Source organism: Pecten maximus, chromosome 19, assembly GCF_902652985.1.
Source record: "Pecten maximus chromosome 19, xPecMax1.1, whole genome shotgun sequence".
NCBI classification, from domain to species: domain Eukaryota; kingdom Metazoa; phylum Mollusca; class Bivalvia; order Pectinida; family Pectinidae; genus Pecten; species Pecten maximus.
In genome coordinates this window covers 12,243,115-12,261,915 of record NC_047033.1, presented here as the reverse complement: position 1 = coordinate 12,261,915, position 18,801 = coordinate 12,243,115, and the positions used below count along the sequence as shown (strand labels likewise).

Genomic DNA, 18,801 nt, shown 5'->3' with positions numbered 1-18,801 from the left:
GTGGCCAATCAAAATATAGGTGGTCTCTTTACACAGAGGGTCTCTAAATACAAGTGGCCAATCAAAATATAGGTGGTCTCTTTACACAGAGGGTGTCTTAATACATGTGGCCAATCAAAATACAGGTGGTCTCTTTACACAGAGGGTGTCTTAATACAAGTGGCCAATCAAAATATAGGTGGTCTCTTTACAGAGAGGGTCTCTAAATACAAGCGGCCAATCAAAATATAGGTGGTCTCTTTACAGAGAGGGTGTCTTAAATTAATACAAGTGGCCAATCAAAATACAGGTGGTCTCTTTACACAGAGGGTCTCTAAATACAAGCGGCCAATCAAAATATAGGTGGTCTCTTTACAGAGAGGGTATCTTAATACAAGTGGCCAATCAAAATATAGGTGGTCTCTTTACACAGAGGGTCTCTAAATACAAGCAGCCAATCAAAATACAGGTGGTCTCTTTACACAGAGGGTGTCTTAAATTAATACAAGTGGCCAATCAAAGTATAGGTGGTCTCTTTACACAGAGGGTCTCTAAATACAAGCGGCCAATCAAAATACAGGTGGTCTCTTTACACAGAGGGTCTCTAAATAAAAATGGCCAATCAAAATACAGGTGGTCTCTTTACACAGGTGTCCAAATACAAATCATGGTCTCTTTAGAAAGATGGTCTCACATATTAAAGATAGTAAAGCCTCCTTATACAAGCAAGGGGCTACAATAGCTCAGTTAGTTAGAGTGCCAGTGTGGGTGAAGATCCAAGGTGCATGCTTCTCTGGAAGCTTAGAATGTATTGCCATGGCTGTGTCCGTGGGCAGTGAGGTAGTCACCAACTACTACATGATACCCCACCTCAAAGTGACCCTGGCTGCTCACAGGGTGGTCAACCCAGTAAACAAGCAAACATACCTTACACAAGTGGTCTTTTAACACAAGTGGCCTCTTTTCATAGGTTGTCTGTTCAAGCAGGCGGCCTCATAAAGCAGGAGGTCCCCCAATACAAGAGGCCTCTTAAAACTCGTGTACCAAACACATGTCATCTTATTACAAAGATGTTCTCCCAATGCAAGTGGTCTCTCCTAAAACAAGTGTCCAAACAAATTTGATCTCTTTACAAAGATAGTCTCAATGCAACTTGCTTCTTGATACAAGTGGTCTCTTTTCAAAGAATGTCTTTAAATAAATATTGTCTTCTGTTGAGAAATCGCCTGCAATAAGGGATCCGTGGGATTGGGATGGCTTAGTCTAGGTATGTGCCATTTACCACTGTTTAAACATATTCTCATTGGCCATTTTTTCTTTGTCTTTGTAATATTTTCAAATTTCTATGTGTAATATTTTCAAATTTCCAAGGGTCATTTAGATTTTGCATTGGCGGTCCATGGCTCCTGTCCTTCTTAACCCTTTGATCATTAATTTTAGCAGTTAAAATGTCTTAAATTGTGGAAGGAACATCACCTCATTATTTGTAACAGAAACTGATTTACTGTCTGACAATCTGGAGTTTGACAAATTGTTTGAACACTGTTACAATTAGTTACTTGTGTTTTGTTTTAGACTGGTCTTCAGAAGAAGAGGATCTCCATGGAAACGACACAAAATCTTCTAAAAGTGGAGATGATGAGAAAAATTCAACAGATAAGGTTAAAAAAGATGACAAACAAAAATCTACAGACAAGACTGAAGACAACAGAAAATCCATACAGGATGAGAAAATAATCAAAGATGAAACTGTAAAACCCCAGGAAGAATTACCAAAGGAGAAACAAGGGAAAAAAGAAATACCAGAAGTGGCTGAGACACCCAAGGAAAAAAACAAGAATCCACTCATTGAGGAGGAGATGGTCTCCAGCAAAACAGCAAGAGTTAATGAATGCCTTCCTGAAGCTGAAGATTTAGTATTATCCCTGTCAAAGAAGGAAGCTGTGCCACCAAAACCTGCTCCCAAACCCAAAGACAAACTCAGACAACCAGTCATTGAGGAAATTATTCAGGGCAAGGTAGAAAAGATGAATGAAAATATTCCTAGTGAGGGACAGGAAACTGCTTTGGTCACAACTGTGGAAAAGAAGGATGTGCCAAAAGTTGATGTAAAATGTAAAGAGAAAACAAAATCTGCAGTCATGGAGGACACTATCCAGGACAGAGAGGGACCATTACAGCAATCTGCTCCCACTGAAAGTGTGGGACAAGGTTTCATCACGATCGCTAAAAATGAAGATGGTTCCAGAGTTAATATCAAACCAAAAGAAAAATCCGAGACATCTTTGATAGAAGGGAACATTGAAAAGCAAGAAAGTGAATGTATACCCTTTGATGAAGCAGAAACCGTTTCAATCAAAACTGTTAAAAATGATAAGGCTCCAAAAGTTGCTGTTAAACCAAAGATCAAATCGAAGGCACCAGTTGTGGAGGAAATTGTGCAGGAGAAAGTGGAAATGGTCAATGAATGTGTTGCTATGGGTGATGCTGAAAATGCATTTGTCTCAACTACCAAAACAGAGGCTGTTCCAAAAGTAGCAGCAAAACCAACAGAAAAATCAAAGAAATTGGCATTGGAGGAAGAAAAGAAAAAGACAGAAAAAGTGAAAGATGAAGCAAAGGACGAATCCCAAGCTGGAGAGATGGATGATAGAAAGGAAATTGTTTGCAGTCAGGAGGAACTAACACCAAAAAGTAAGACTGATACCAGCTTACAACAAGGAAAGAAAGACAAGACATTTAAAAAAGATGACATTGACCTTGACCCTTGTGGAGACAACAATAACCTTGAAAGGAAAGAGAAGCAAGACACACTGGACAAGCTTAGTAAATCACTGGGAATGGACGACCTTGATCAAGCATCATTGTCATTGGGCGAGTTGGATGATGATACTTCGAAGCAACCAACAGATGAGGCCAAAGGTCATCAGAAAGACAAACATAGTTACCATGGAGATGCAGCAGAACTCTCTGATGAGGAACTTGATGGAGAACCGATGATACCTGCTATAGAGCTACATATGTCAAATTCTGATGTAAGTAGAAATGTTCAGAATGGGTTTTTTGAGAATCGGTGTAGTTGTCAAGTTTCAAATGTATGGTAATTCACCCATAAGCAATTTGTTCAGCTTTACCTAAGATTCACAAGGCAAATACATGTCAAATAGTTTCACTGAAAAATTTGAGTATATATCAAGCTTCAATTATACCATAACCATAGGAGATCCCTGGCCAAATTTAAGCGGATTGGCCTAACTACCTCAACTTGGTGGCAATTAAACCTCATTCTTCATCAGTCAAAACAATATTATATTAATTATACAATTAACTATGATTTGCTAGTTCTTTGTTTCAAGTTCCATTATCGGTTTTCCTATATAATTCACCCTCAAATTTAATATAATCTCATGTTAATAGGAGATGTGTGCTAAGAAGTACATGGTAATTGCTGGTTACCATGACGCCACCAATGACGTCCATCTTGAGTCAGGGGAGGTAATCGAATTACTCAACAAGATGGTCCCAACACACTGGTTGGTGAGGAAACTGGATGACAAACAACAGGTAAAATATGATGCCAAACATTTCTAAAAAGGAAATTTTATCAATTTTCTTCAGATATTTTTTCTAAAAGATTTCGGAAGATATTTTAACAATTATCAATTTTTCAAATACAGTGTATATGGAAAAGTTAAATCTGTTCCTTAAAATTTTCCCATTGTCTTTCACTAAAATAAAACCTATTTCAATCAATTGTTGACAAATTGATTAAAATCTTAAATAAAAATGTCATTTAATATATATATAATTATCTTAATAACACCACAATATTGGTGAAATGTTTGTTTCTTATTTAAAATGTTTAGATACTGTAATTAAAAGGTGTACCTTCCAGGTGTGTTATGTACCTGCGGCCCTGCTACAGTCCCGGAGAGATACAGATGCCAGCCCCACCCTAACACCGGAGGGATTGGCAAAGGCAGTTAGCAAATCTAAGTATGTATACATATTGTTTAAATGATGCAGTTAATATCATATTAAGCTATAGAATTAAGTTTGCATGCACATTAAGATAAATTACATGTATTCAAAGATTACTGAACAAAAGATTTTGTTTAAAAGTAATTTCTAGGGAAACTATATCATGGTGTCATAGTTGTCAAACAGAACTTCTATTTTACATGAATTAATTTTGTATTTATTCAATTTTTCATGATTCCATAGAAAAAATTATATGAATAAACTGATATTTTCTTCTCCGTCTCTATATTGATATTTGCAGTTGATATAATGGATGCTTGTTCAACTGCATAATCAAGCTCTCATAAATCTAGTTACCTCCCTTTATATGGCTTTGCATATAACAAGGCTACATGTATATTTGTGCTAAAGATCTATATCAGGATGGATATATATACATATTATGTGTATGTATATATTAGGGATAGAAATTTCCTGAGAAATCAAGATATGATTTCATGATTGATATTAATTTGAAGGCGCCAGTTTCCTCAATATCTCTGATCTTAAGAAATTTCGAATTGACTATTTCTAGAACAATTATTATTATAAAAAATCTATACAAAAATGGTTTAAATGTTAAGTGATAGTAATGGCTGACTCACAATTGAAAACAAAAAATCAATTGAATTCAGAAGATACAATATAAGTTGGATAAACATATGTAATTGTATGCAATATTTAATATTTGAAGACAAGCCGTTCAAGACCTGGTCGATACGGAGGAAGACTACATCTGTGATCTCCGTGATCTCATAGACAATTACCATGATCCTTTGCAAGATGGCAGCGAAGGAGAGTTTCCGGAAAAATTACTAGAGAAGAAGGAAGAGATCTTTGGAAATCTCATGGACCTTTACAACTTCCATAATAAGTATGTACCGTATTTATCTGCTAATAACCCCTACTAACAAATAAGCCCTTACCTGAATGAATAAGTGCCTACCAACATGTAAGTCCCTACCAACAAAGGAGTCCCTACTAACAAATAAGTCCCTACTGAAAAATAAGCACTGGCCAATGAATATAAGTCCCTGCCAACAAATAAGTGCTTACAAACAAATAAGTCCCTACCAACAAATAAGTCCGTTCCAGCAAATAAGTGCTTATAAGCCCCAACTAACAAATAAGTCCCTACCAGCAAATAAGTTCTTACCAACTACTAAGCCCCTACCAACAAATAAGCCCCTACCAATGAATTATAAGTCCCTACCAATGAATAAGTCCCTACCAACTAATAATTGCCTACCAACAAATAAGTCCCTACCAACTAATTATTGCCTACCAACAAATAAGTCCCTACCAACAAATAAGTCCCTGCCAATGAATAAGTCCCTGCCAACTAATAAGTCCCTGCCAATGAATAAGTCCCTGCCAACAAATAAGTCCCTGCCAATAAATAAGTCCCTGCCAACAAATAAGCCCCCTTCATGAGTATTGCTTATCTTTTATTTTTAAAATATGAACCTAAGAGTGGTTTACAATTAAGCCCTCCCCAAGCTTCAATACTAAACTTGTCCACTGAGGGAGTTAGGCTAATATTTGCAGATAAGTATGTTAAAGATTTTTTTTTTATATTCTAGAATTGTTCTTTTGTTTTTGAGCCAAACACATATATAAACATGAAATAAAATTATTATGTACATAAGTTAACAGTGTTAAAAATCTTTATATGAGTTGATGATTAATCATGCATTATAGAAAATGGAATATATCAGATATGCCATGGATATAATTTCTTTCCATTAGAGACCTACTTCCGGAGCTGATGGCTTGTGCAGACAAACCTGATCAAATAGCTGAAGTATTTTTAGAGCGAGTGAGTGTTTCATTACCTCCCCTTACCTTAGAAGTTTTAAATTTTGATATCAGCCTTTTGGAATTGAAACCTTCAGAGATTTATCTACTAAGTATTTGCTACTTAGAGGAATTACAGTAAAAATAAATCTGGTAATTATTAACCAGGGAGATGGACAGGTATCCATTATCTGTATCAGAAAGTATTTTAACCAGATTTGAAATAAATAATTGTTCAAAAATTTTTAAAAAAATAGAAAAAAAGGATAACAATATGTATCTTTTTTATGGAGTATTATTGTATGATCTGTCTGTTCTTGATAAACATTTGTTTGTCCAGATATCACCTCGGTATCAAACAATCTCTTTGAAGCTTGTACAATGTACCATCAGAATGAAATTCTTGAAAATTTGACCTTGACAGAGAGTTGTCAGGGGAAGTAACTCTGTCAAAAAACAAAAACAAAACAAAACAAAAAAAATGTTGGTTGCTATAGTTAAAGTGGTCTAAAGAACTCCTAAAATAACTGACAGTGTTACCATTTTGTCTTAAACAAATGATTAATTTCATGGTTTGACAGAGAGAATCAAATGATTAATTTCATGGTTTGACAGAGAGAAAGTCTGAAGCAGTATCTTCCTTTCTGGGCCGGACGGGAAAAGGCAGATGAAGACATTAATTCGGAGGAAATCCACGCCTTCCTGCAGGTCAGTACTTTATACTGGAACTTCAGACAAAGCTGGTTTTTATATTGGATTTTGTTAGCTATAGTTTACAGTTTTGTCTCCTACCATATAACATACGGTATGTGTATGGTCTGTTTTACACTGTAGTTTGAAGATTCTTTAGATGTTTTGCTGTACAGGTACATGAACAAAATATTGGTAGACTAAAAAAAAAAAAATTCATTAAATTAATAAAATTGTGTCTCCAGTCTAATTTATGTTTGTATTCTGAATACTAATAAAATTGGTCTCAATCTGTGTATGTCTTCTTATTCTAAAAAGAATTATTATAATATTGTATAATTTTCAACACGGATATTTTTGAGACAAAATGTGTTTTTGTGGATTTAAAAGCTGGTTTATTCTGGTTTGTTTATATGGATTTACCAGTTTGTATTGATTTTGTATTCTCTATTACACATTTCGTTGTTTGCTGTTTTTAGTCCTACAGTAAACAGATAGGAGATCCTGACAACGCGTTCCAGGATCTTCTAAACCGACCTGTGGAACGAATACATGAGTACATCAACCTTCTGAAGGTATGAGATCTCTTTATATTTATTTACGTTATGACAATAGCAACTTCATAGTATATGGAGAGGCGCAAATTTATCAGTAAGATGCATAATGACAAACACTGGACAGATGTCATTTATGATATCAATAGGCCTGAGAAATGGATATTTAATTAGGATTTACTTGATTTTTTGGCCTAATAATCATTGATCATGTTCATATCTGTGTATTATATTCTTCGAATATCTGTACCATATATAATACTGTTATACTGAGTATAATAAGATGATGTCACTGTTTTTGTGTTGAATCTAATGATGTCACTATTTTGAGTGTAGAACCTGACTATGTTGCTGTTTTCTGGTGTAGAACCTAACTATGTCATTGTTTTGTGTGTAGAATCTAATGATGTCACTATTTTGAGTGTAGAACCTGACTATGTTGCTGCTTTTCGGTGTAGAACCTAAGTATGTCATTGTTTTGTGTGTAGAATCTAATGATGTCACTATTTTGAGTGTACAACCTGACTATGTCATTGTTTTTCAGTGTAGAACCTATAACTATGTCATTGTTTTGTGTGTAGAATCTAACTATGTCATTGTTTTGTGTGTAGAACCTGACTATATCATTGTTTTGTGTGTAGAACCTGTATAACTATGTCATTGTTTTGTGTGTAGAACCTGACTATGTTGCTGCTTTTTGGTGTAGAACCTGACTATGTCATTGTTTTGTGTGTAGAACCTGTATAACTATGTCATTGTTTTGTGTGTAGAACCTGACTATGTCATTGTTTTGTGTGTAGAACCTGTATAACTATGTCATTGTTTTGTGTGTAGAACCTGACTATATCATTGTTTTGTGTGTAGAACCTGTATAACTATGTCACTATTTTGAGTGTAGAACCTGACTATGTTGCTGCTCTTTGGTGTAGAACCTGACTATGTCATTGTTTTGTGTGTAGAACCTGTATAACTATGTCATTGTTTTAAGTGTAGAACCTGACTATGTTGCTGCTTTTTGGTGTAGAACCTGACTATGTCATTGTTTTGTGTGTAGAATCTAATGATGCCATTGTTTTGTGTGTAGAACCTGATGAAGTACACGTCTCAGGCCGGGGGTGACTGTTCCCAGCTTATGTCTGTAGTCCAGATGCTGGATGAACTTTGTCAGGAAGTAGACAACATCATGTTACTGGACACTGTCCAAGGATATGACGGGATCATCCATGACCTTGGCCCGGTTATCAGACACGTAAGTGTGATCATAATAGAACATACTTCATAATTCAAAATTTGAATTGCAATTAATTGTTACCTTCTTCTATGCCTTCTGAATATTTAAAAGCTATATTGTTATGATATTTGTAATTTAGTAAATTTACAAATACTTGTAATATTTACAGGAATCAGCCATGATGTGGGAAGGTGACCCTGAGAGTTCTGAACCGGTGGAGCGTGAAGTATTCCTGTTTAGAGATGCCATCCTGGTTGCAAATGCAATGGAACATGATGAAGATGGAGAACCGAAGAAATTACAATTTGAACGCATTGTCAAGGTAACCAGTTCTCTTCTTAACGTTCTTCATAGATTGGCAGAGAAATTCATGGGTTTCTTTGCATTTGAGGTATTTGAGACCTTTCTTTGCTTGCTATTACATTCTTAAATTAGGTCGACATGACCTCCATTTGACCTTTAACACACATTAATCTATAGAGTTGCTAGAGTGTGACTCAGTAAGCTTCATAATTGTCAACTTAAGGGTCTTCTTCTCAGGTTGAGATCCACCCATCACACCCCAAGGGGGTGAAAGATATTATCAATCACTGCTTTTGGATCACAAGTACATAAAAAAAGAACAAAAGAAAAACAGCTAAAACAAATGTAAAAGGAATGTGCTTACATAATGTAAGTGTTTTCTGAGTGACTATTGGGGCTGATAATTAATGGGCCCATTACCAATTGAAATTATTTCATAATTTAGCAAAATGGGATGTAGGACTACCAAGTTTGTTCAAGAGTCAGAGGGTTCAAATGTGTTAAAACTTATAAATGACCTTTTTTAATACCAGAGTCATTGTATTGGGCCAGTAACTGAATAACTTTGGCCTACTTTCAAGGTCACAGGAGTAAAATGTGTCAAAATTTTAAATAACTTCTCACTATCAATGAGACCTTGAGAGTCCCGATGTTATACATATGTATAGCCAGTAGCATGCTGGGATGAAAAGCTACCAAGTTTGTTCATGCTTAAATCTCGAAAAACAATAAACATCAACTGCCTTTACACAAATCAGATCTCGAGTGACTGTTAATGACTTTGGGCCTCTTGTTATACCAATATCTTTACTGAAAATCTTATTGAAATTATCAAAATGACCTAAAAGAAGTCTTTTCCCACCCCTTAAGACTTAGTTCCTTTGTTATATCTTTGTAATTGTTGAGATGCCGACCCCATAACTGTATATATATACCATTGTTGGGTAACTACAAGTTAAACAATATCCTGATGTAAAAATAGGCTCGGGGTGTTTCCCCATCCCCAAGCGATTTACCGGTAGTTTCTTGGGTTGAATATTTTAAGCCTTTGAGATTTCAGTCCCATAACCATTTACGACACTGCTTGACATCAAGGAATAAACACAATCCTGATGAAGAGAAAAGACCCAAGGGTCTTTCCTGACCCCAGAGGGACTAATGGTTATAGAAATAGGCCCAGGGGTCTTTCCCCACCCCTAAGGACTTATTTTCCTTGTTATATATTTGAAACTGTTTAGATCCCCACCCTATTACCATATACAACATTTCTCCGCATCAAGAGATAAACACAATTGTGTTATAAGAACAGGCCCTTTGGTCCTTCCCCACCCCTAAAGATTTATAATTAGTTCCTTTGAGGTATCTTTAAACAGTATCGATGGGAAGAAAGATATAAATACAATCCTGATGTTAAAATAGACCCAAGGGTCTTATCCCACCACAAAGGGACTTGGTTTCTTTAAACACAATCATGGTTTAAACAATTTCTGGGTTATTTCCACACTGCTAGGGAGACTGGACTTCATTTCTGGGTTTCATCTTTGACACATTTGAGACACCATCCCAATAACCAATATAGCATTGTTTAACATCAACAAATAAAGCTATTTACAAATTAAAACATGAACATATTTTGAGGTTTGGTCAAATCTAACCAGGTGAGTGATACAGGTGCTCTGGGCCTCTTGTATTAATGACCCAGAATTATTCCATGAAAGTTGTTGGAGATATTAAAGATACCTTTTATTTGTAGCTACAATTTAGCATAAATGTTACAGCAGCACCTAGCTGACATTCTGATACTGTCACAACAGTACGTTACAGGCCTGGGTAGTGGAAATGATACTGGCACCGAATCTGGTCCTGTGTTCACTATTAACACCATAGTTCTGTACAGGTCAGTTAATGATACAGAACATTAATATGTTGTATAGGCACACTGCTATAATACACTACACGTTTGCTAATTCTGTACCTGTGATTTGCGTCAGTCAAGATTTTTGCTGTGGATTTTCTGGAAGAACAAAAGCATAGTTATCTTTACGAAAAATAACTTCTTTTTTTCAGCGAATCATATATTGACAATAAAATCTTAATAAGATTAAGAAAAGATGTCAAAAGATTTTTTGAAATGTATTTCCTATTTAATGAATTAAGGAATTTTTTATGTGATTTAGTTATTCAGAGTTATAAACTGTTGAGTTCCGAAAGATTTCAAGTGAGAGGACATTGTGGCAAATGAGCTATAAAGCAGGTGTGGGGTTTTGGGAGAGAAGGCCAGACATGTTGCGTAGTTGATGCAGCAGATTATTTGGTATAATTCGGTATCTTTGTATGTTGTTGTGCTAGACTTCAGGATATTTGGTGTATTTGATGACTAATAAATTCCTTCTGGTAAGGTCTTTAAATGTTCTGATTTCTGTGATGTAAATAAATAAATACCAGAAAAGATAAGAGCCATGAGTGTGAACTAACAAATGGCCCTCCCACACTATAGCTCCACTCTTTGTGGCTCAAGTCTCAAGTGTTGTTTTCCTTCAGAAGATCTGTTAGCTATTTTATAAGATAAAATTATCATTGAAATTGTTATTGAGAGAAATTTGATAAAAAGTATAAATATCTTTTAGACTGACTCATCTCATAACCATTGAACTGATGTTTCTGAATTTTAAGTTCTCATTAATTGAATTTCCCAAATAATCTTATCAAAAACAAAATAAACTGTTTCTAATTCATTTCAGTTAGATGTCAGTCTGGATGCTGTTTATGAAATAACAATTGTTAATAAAACAGATTTTCAATAGAATTGAATGAATTAGATTAGGTAAAATAAGATGTTATTCCATATTGTGGTATAAACAAGTATAAACTCGCCATCTCATAACCCTCTTAATCATTCCATTATTTTAAAGAACAGTTAGAAATACAACTATCAAAATTTGTAACTACCACCTGTCTATATATAACTATCAGTTATATACATAACTACTGGCTGTCTATTTTACTACCTGTCCATAACTACCACATGTCTATCACTACCACCTGTCTATATCTACCACCTGTCTATATCTACCACCTGTCTAACACTACCACCTGTCTATAACTACCACTTGTCTATAACTACCACCTGTCTATAACTACCACCTGTCTATAACTACCACCTGTCCATCACTATCACCTGTCTATAACTACCACCTGTCTATATCTACCACCTGTCTATAACTACCACCTCTCCATAACTAAAACCTGTCTATAATTACCACATGTCTATAACTACCACCTGACTATAACTACCACCTGTATATACTATCACCTGTCTATATCTACCACCTGTCTATAACTATCACCTGTCTATAACTACCACCTGTCTATAACTACCACCTGTCTATAACTATCACCTGTCTATAACTACCACCTGTCTATAACTACCACCTGTCTATATCTACCACCTGTCTATAACTACCACCTCTCCATAACTAAAACCTGTCTATAATTACCACATGTCTATAACTACCACCTGTCTATAACTACCACCTGTCTATAACTATCACCTGTCTATAACTATCACCTGTCTATAACTACCACCTGTCTATAACTACCACCTGTCTATAACTATCACCTGTCTATATCTACCACCTGTCTATAATTACCACCTCTCCATAAATAAAACCTGTCTATAGCTACCACCTGTCTATAACTACCACCTGTCTATATCTACCACCTGTCTATAATTGTAACCACCTCTCCATAACTAAAACCTGTCTATAATTACCACATGTCTATAATTACCACCTCTCCATAACTAAAACCTGTCTATAATTACCACATGTCTATAATTACCACCTGTCTACAACTGTCACATCATGTCTTCAGATACCATGTTTATTCTTAGCTTTCTGCTGTCAACATTTTTTTGGTGAATCCTTTATTCATGTTTAGGAAACCTGCATTTGTTTAGTCCAGCCCTCTATGCAATCCTTCTTGTGTACGTGTTCTGTATAGACAGGTGTTCCTATATATAAACTGTACAGGGGGACCACCAGCTATAACACAGCAAAATAACTAATAGTTATATAGAGCCGAATTAGATACTCGCAAATAGCTGCCCCCTTGAGACCTTCTATATCTTTATTCTTAATCCTCTCAGTAAATACCCCATGCTGGGCCCCTGAAGCAGGGTACTTGGAATGCTGGTTAGATAAGAAGTCCCTCTATCTGCCTGTAGCTTCCTGTACCTTTTCAAAAGTTCTATTTTTAACTCAGCATCTTCTACTCCTGCTACTGACTCATAAATGTAGACTCCAGCACAGTTATCTGTAGCCAGGAGGCCCCAGGTCTTGGCTACAACTTACAGAAGGCAGAAAAAATACATAAATTCCTGGCTCGGGCCATCATGAATATTAAGTTTATGTAGAGGAGACTTAGGCAGAACCCTTAGATAACAAAGTAAGTGCAGAAGAGAAAACACGTACATTTTTTTCATCTTTTCGGGGGTTCTTACCCTTTTTCTTTCATTTTTCGGTTGCCTTTATGAATCTCACCCCATAAGAGAGTTGTTCAAACCAGAATTGTTGTTTTACAAACACTTTTGCAGTTGAAAAACACAGACCTCAACCATGATGGATTCGCCGACTCCAGACGATTGGAGTTCTGGGATTTAGAGGACACAGTCAAAGACGAAAGTGTAAACGAATTGGAACCATTGTTTACACTCGAGACTAAGTCCCCGTATTCCAAGCAAGCTTGGGTGAGAGCCATAAAGGAAGCACAGGCACATTTAGGTAAGACAATTCTCCATTGTTTATATACGTAGATTGTTGTTTATAAACAATTTGTTGTTTTTAATCAATATTTACAGTCCTTTGAATGTATGGTTCTTCCCCTCCTTTTATTTCATTACTGAAAGTTTTTCATCAGGTGAGAATTTCTTTAACTGCACGGACTATATATATATTTTTTTTAAATATTGGTATCGACAAACAACACTGTACTTCTTTCACTGCAGCATGACTCGGTATATCGACATCTGGATATTTAACTTCTATATTTATATTAATATCAATTAATGCCAATAGTTATCTGGAATGCTTTTGAAATAACAGAGTCAACATGAAGCACTTTAGTGTAATTTGATATACAAATTGTCACTTCCCTATGACGTTCATAGTGAATATAAATATCAGATTAAAGAAAAACTTCAGGAGTGCATGACTGGTTGATGTTTCAGTTTTGTTGAAACTTAAACATGCTGATAAAGGATATCATATGAAAAAATACTGTTCTTGGAGACAGATTTCTACAGGAACTGAATTTTGAGCCCTCTGGATTCCAATCTTGGTCTGAAAGACAGTTATTGTATTGCAAAGGGTGATCAAATAAGACTCATTAAATACCTTATATATCCAGGAAATTTACTGAGACATTATTGAATGTTCGTTAGGATCTTTTTTTTATCACAAATCCAAATAAACCAATAAAAATGTAACGGCAGTTGAAGTGATCGGATATATGGCCAGATATTCATGCTACAGAACAATCAAAAGCTTTGGACATTATTTAAAAAGTATTTTATGCCCGCTGCTATTTAATGAAGGGGATTTGGTGCTGTTCGTGTCCATCTCATTTCCCAATATATATTATACAGAGTTGTGGCCCTTTGTTCACTCTATGCAATGTTGCCTGGAACATTAAGCATTGACTTGGTCATCTACCATTGCCTCTGTATGGGACTAATGAATGCTGTGGAGAGGTATCTGATGGAAACACGAGAATGAAACCTGCTATATATCTACAATAGATACAATAAATCGGCATTTGCACACGCAGGCTATTTTCTAAATATCTTGGCCGTTGGTCACATAGCGTTCATCATAGAGCATGGCTTTGTACATGTCACGCTAGCCATCGCCTTCGGCCTACGCCAGCCGAAGGGTTCATGGTTATTTCAACTACTTCCAAAAATGCTAGTCTTACTGTTTCTTATTGTATTTTCTAGTACTGTTTATATATTATATGATTATATTGATGTATTATTGTATCTTGATAAAGGGGGGGGGGGGGGGGTTGCCTCATAAATTTGACATTGTTCATGTCCACACTGTTAGAATTAGATATAATTACTTCTTTGACGCATACTACAATAAATACAATGTATACCTTTTATCTTTCTTAATATATAATTATATATTTCTTGATAAGTTTGTATGCTGGATTTAGGAACTATGAATTTTTTGTATTATAGAGTAGTATATTGTATTACACAGCAATATTTCTCTTTGTTTAAAATCAGTTTATGTATACACTTAGGTACATATTTCAGGGGTGATAACTTTCCTATCAAATTATTCTTTAAAAGATTCTTTCCACACAATACTTTCGCCATATAGATATATACCTATTACCTTTTGATTAGGGTCTATTTATTGGCTTATGAATGCCATGATAAGGTGCAGCATAACATCATAGATAAAGGTAAATTATGTGAATGACTCAGAGTCTGCCAAAATCTTCACCAGTAAGTTACTGCGAATGTAGTCTGCAGTGAGTGAAAAAAAAATGGAACATATGTAACCCAGAGCTCTTCATTCTTAATAGCTGTACAATTTGGCATCACTGTGTACTGGGATGTAGTCTAATGATGAACTGGCGTCCTTCTACAGGGAGTCATCTATTCAAGACTATTTTAGGTGCAAACATTAATATTGTTTTTAATTGCTGCTAATTAATTGCGAAAGCAGAGAACTTCTTAAGATGACAATGATTATCATAAAACAAAATCTTTATGTTTTCGCATTAAAATTTCCGTGGAATGTTATTTTTATCTAAACGTTTGATAATCGGTATAGGGAAGCTATTCAAGAAGTTTTTTTTTTCTAAAATCTTCAAAAGTTTCATCCTCCACCCCAAAACCTGGCATGTCCTTAAATGATCCTGTAAATAGGACATTAAACAAAATTAACCAAAACCTTAAAGGTTTCACAGTTTTTCTGAGGAAAGTCATTTTTAAACATTAAATGTTTAACTGATGGAAGTTATCCGAAAATAACTATTTATCATTGGATATCGTACATTGATGATGTAGAAGTCATTGATGCCAAGTTGTATTGCTCAGTGTTGGATTCTTTACATTCTACAAACACCTACAGAGTTTACACTAGGCTCTGTATCACACATCCCTAACATTCTAAGGTCTCGTTATACAGTCGTGGGGAGCCACTACATCAGTCCTGAATGACTGGTATTCTTATCTGGTCCAAATATTACACTGGTATTCACTCACAATAATTAACAGGTACACAAATCTACCGAGGTAAGTCTTGTTAATTCGCATTTGGATAATCTATTTGGCTTAATATACACCGTGCAGGTGCAATTTTATCTCCGGGACCTACAATATGAAATACTTCAAAATTATGCAATAAAAAGATCATTTTTTGCACCAATGGTGGTTAATAGCAAGAAATATGCTGGTTGTTATGCGTAAGATTAACATATCAAAATTTATTTTTGCCATAAAATTTGCTTGTTATTACATGTACCATAAATCATGGTGTTTGATATAATATATATACATATATGAATTTTTTTTTACATGCTTTCCTTGGGCAATTTGACATCAAACACTCTAAGTGGGGAAATAGACATTTTATTCATTTAACAAGTGGGAAACAAACATTACTTAGTGCTACATAAGTAAAATTTGGTGATTTCGGTAAAGATGTACATAAGGTACAAAGTCTTATCCCTGCTGAATTATGCTGAAAGAATTTTAACAGTGGTCCCTGACACAAATGGTTCCCTAGCTGACACAAGTGGTCCCCTGACACAAATGGTTCCCTGACACAAGTGGTCCCCGACACAAGTGGTCCCCTGACACAAGTGGTTCCCTGACACAAATGGTCCCGGTCCCCTGACACAAGTGGTTCCCTGACACAAATGGTTCCCTGACACAAGTGGTCCCTGACACAAGTGGTCCCCTGACACAAGTGGTTCCCTGACACAAATGGTTCCCTGACACAAGTGGTCCCCGACACAAGTGGTCCCCTGACACAAGTGGTCCCCTAACACAAGTGGTCCCTGACACAAGTGGTCCCCTGACACAAATGGTTCCCTGACACAAATGGTCCCCTGACACAAGTGGTTCCCTGACACAAGTGGTCCCCTGACAGAAATGGTTCCCTGACACAAATGGTTCCTGACACAAATGGTTCCCTGACACAAGTTGTCCCCTGACACAAGTGGTCCCTGACACAAATGGTTCCCTGACACAAGTGGTCCCCTGACACAAGTGGTCCCCTGACACAAGTGGTTCCCTGACACAAGTGGTCCCCTGACACAAATGGTTCCCTGACACAAGTGGTCCCTGACACAAATGGTTCCCTGACACAAGTGGTCCCTGACACAAATGGTTCCCCAACACAAGTGGTCCCTGACACAAGTGGTCCCTTAACACAAAATTAGTTTACATTATTTTCATTACAATGAGAATTGTAAAAAGAGCACATGGTGAGATATTATAAAACACAGAGGGATTATTTGGTTATGATTTTTCCTTGTCAAATTAACATACTGGTAATTCAATTGTGTTGGGAAATATCACAAAATCTTTACATTTGGCACCACCGTCTCCAATTATCTCAATGTCATTCTAGTCTATGTACCTAATGTAAAAAATTTGTGATATTTCCAAGCACAATCTGTTATCGCATAGATGCAGTTTAGATCACATGACTTCATTGTTAGGTCATTTTGATCAACGTCACAGAAATGCTTTGATATGTGTTAGGAATGAAATCAAACGCAGCGAGTATTCTGACTGTGAACTACTGCATTACTATGATGTCATTTTGGCACTACCAGGTATGTTGATCATCGTCACAGAAAGGCTTTAACTACTGTGTGTCAGATTGGTTGCGATTCAACCACAGAAATGAATTTGATTTAAAGATATATATTGGAATGACAATAGGCAACCTAAATTGGTTGTCATTAAACATGTTATGTTGCTAAGGCAGTCTGTTTGGAACATTGACAAAGCTTGGCCAAATAGAAGTAGTATATAATTACCTCTGTAGGTACATGTATATTAAGCAATTCTTTATAAGATTGTTTATTACTTTAGTGTACTGTTGGTGGTCTCAATTTACTCATCATTGGAGAACCTTTTATCTTGTTGTTGTGTATTTCTATTCTTGGGAATCTTTACAATCTAAAGGAACATTATGTTTCCTTTAAATACTTAACATATGATTCAAACAATAGAACGTATGATTCAAACAATAGAACGTATGATTCAAACAATAGAACATATGATTCAAACAATAGAACATATGATTCAAACAATAGAACGTATGATTCAAACAATAGAACGTATGATTCAAACAATAGAACATATGATTCAAACAATAGAACATATGATTCAAACAATAGAACGTATGATTCAAACAATAGAACGTATGATTCAAACAATAGATTTTCTATACCTGTTTACAGACATATTTTCTTTTTCTTTTTTTTTAAATCCTTAAATGCTCAGAGATCTGTCCAAATCCAGTCCAAATATCAAATTGGAAACTTATATAAGAAAAGGGATGTGATAGGTCCTATGTGGTGAGGAATATAACCAGGATGTTGAAATATCCAGGACGTTATATCAGAGAGGATGTATGAATATCCAGGACGTTATATCAGAGAGGATGTATGAGTACACAGGGGTCAGATTAGACAGGATGTTGGAATACCCAGGACGTTATATCAGAGAGGATGTATGAGTACACAGGGGTCAGATTAGACAGGATGTTAGAATACCCAGGAAGTCAGATTATATATTTGGATAAGACAGAATTTTCGGATAACCTATAGTCAGATTACACATAATTTTAATTACCCAGGTGTCGGAGTAGATAGGATGTTGGAAAAAGCAGGGGTCAGATTAGACAGAATGTATGAATATCCAGGGATGTGATTAGATAAGATGTTGGAATACCCAGGGGTCAGATTAAACAATGTCGGAATATCCAGGGAACTGATTAGATAGGATGTTGGAATACCCAGGGGTCAGATTTGACAGTAACATAATACGTGGACTGGAATATTCCTTGGCATATCATTACAAACCAAACTATAAAATGGCTCCTCTGTGTGATTTGGCCTTGTGTCCTGGTGAATCTCAGAACCTGTACAGTAAAATAACTGATACAGATCAAGATTATATTCTATTTTTGAAAA

At 35.7% G+C, this 18,801-nt stretch overlaps 1 protein-coding gene across 1 annotated transcript in view; it reads left to right on the top strand.

Annotated features, from left to right (window-relative positions):
* LOC117317674 (titin-like) overlaps window positions 1-18,801 on the top strand; it is a 72,425-nt gene that overhangs the window by 11,054 nt on the left and 42,570 nt on the right. Inside the window, 10 exon segments of the mRNA XM_033872545.1 lie at window positions 1,555-3,014; window positions 3,397-3,543; window positions 3,875-3,975; window positions 4,694-4,873; window positions 5,749-5,818; window positions 6,412-6,504; window positions 6,966-7,061; window positions 8,125-8,289; window positions 8,441-8,593; window positions 13,169-13,355. Of these exon segments, the coding sequence (XP_033728436.1) occupies window positions 1,555-3,014; window positions 3,397-3,543; window positions 3,875-3,975; window positions 4,694-4,873; window positions 5,749-5,818; window positions 6,412-6,504; window positions 6,966-7,061; window positions 8,125-8,289; window positions 8,441-8,593; window positions 13,169-13,355 (2,652 nt within the window).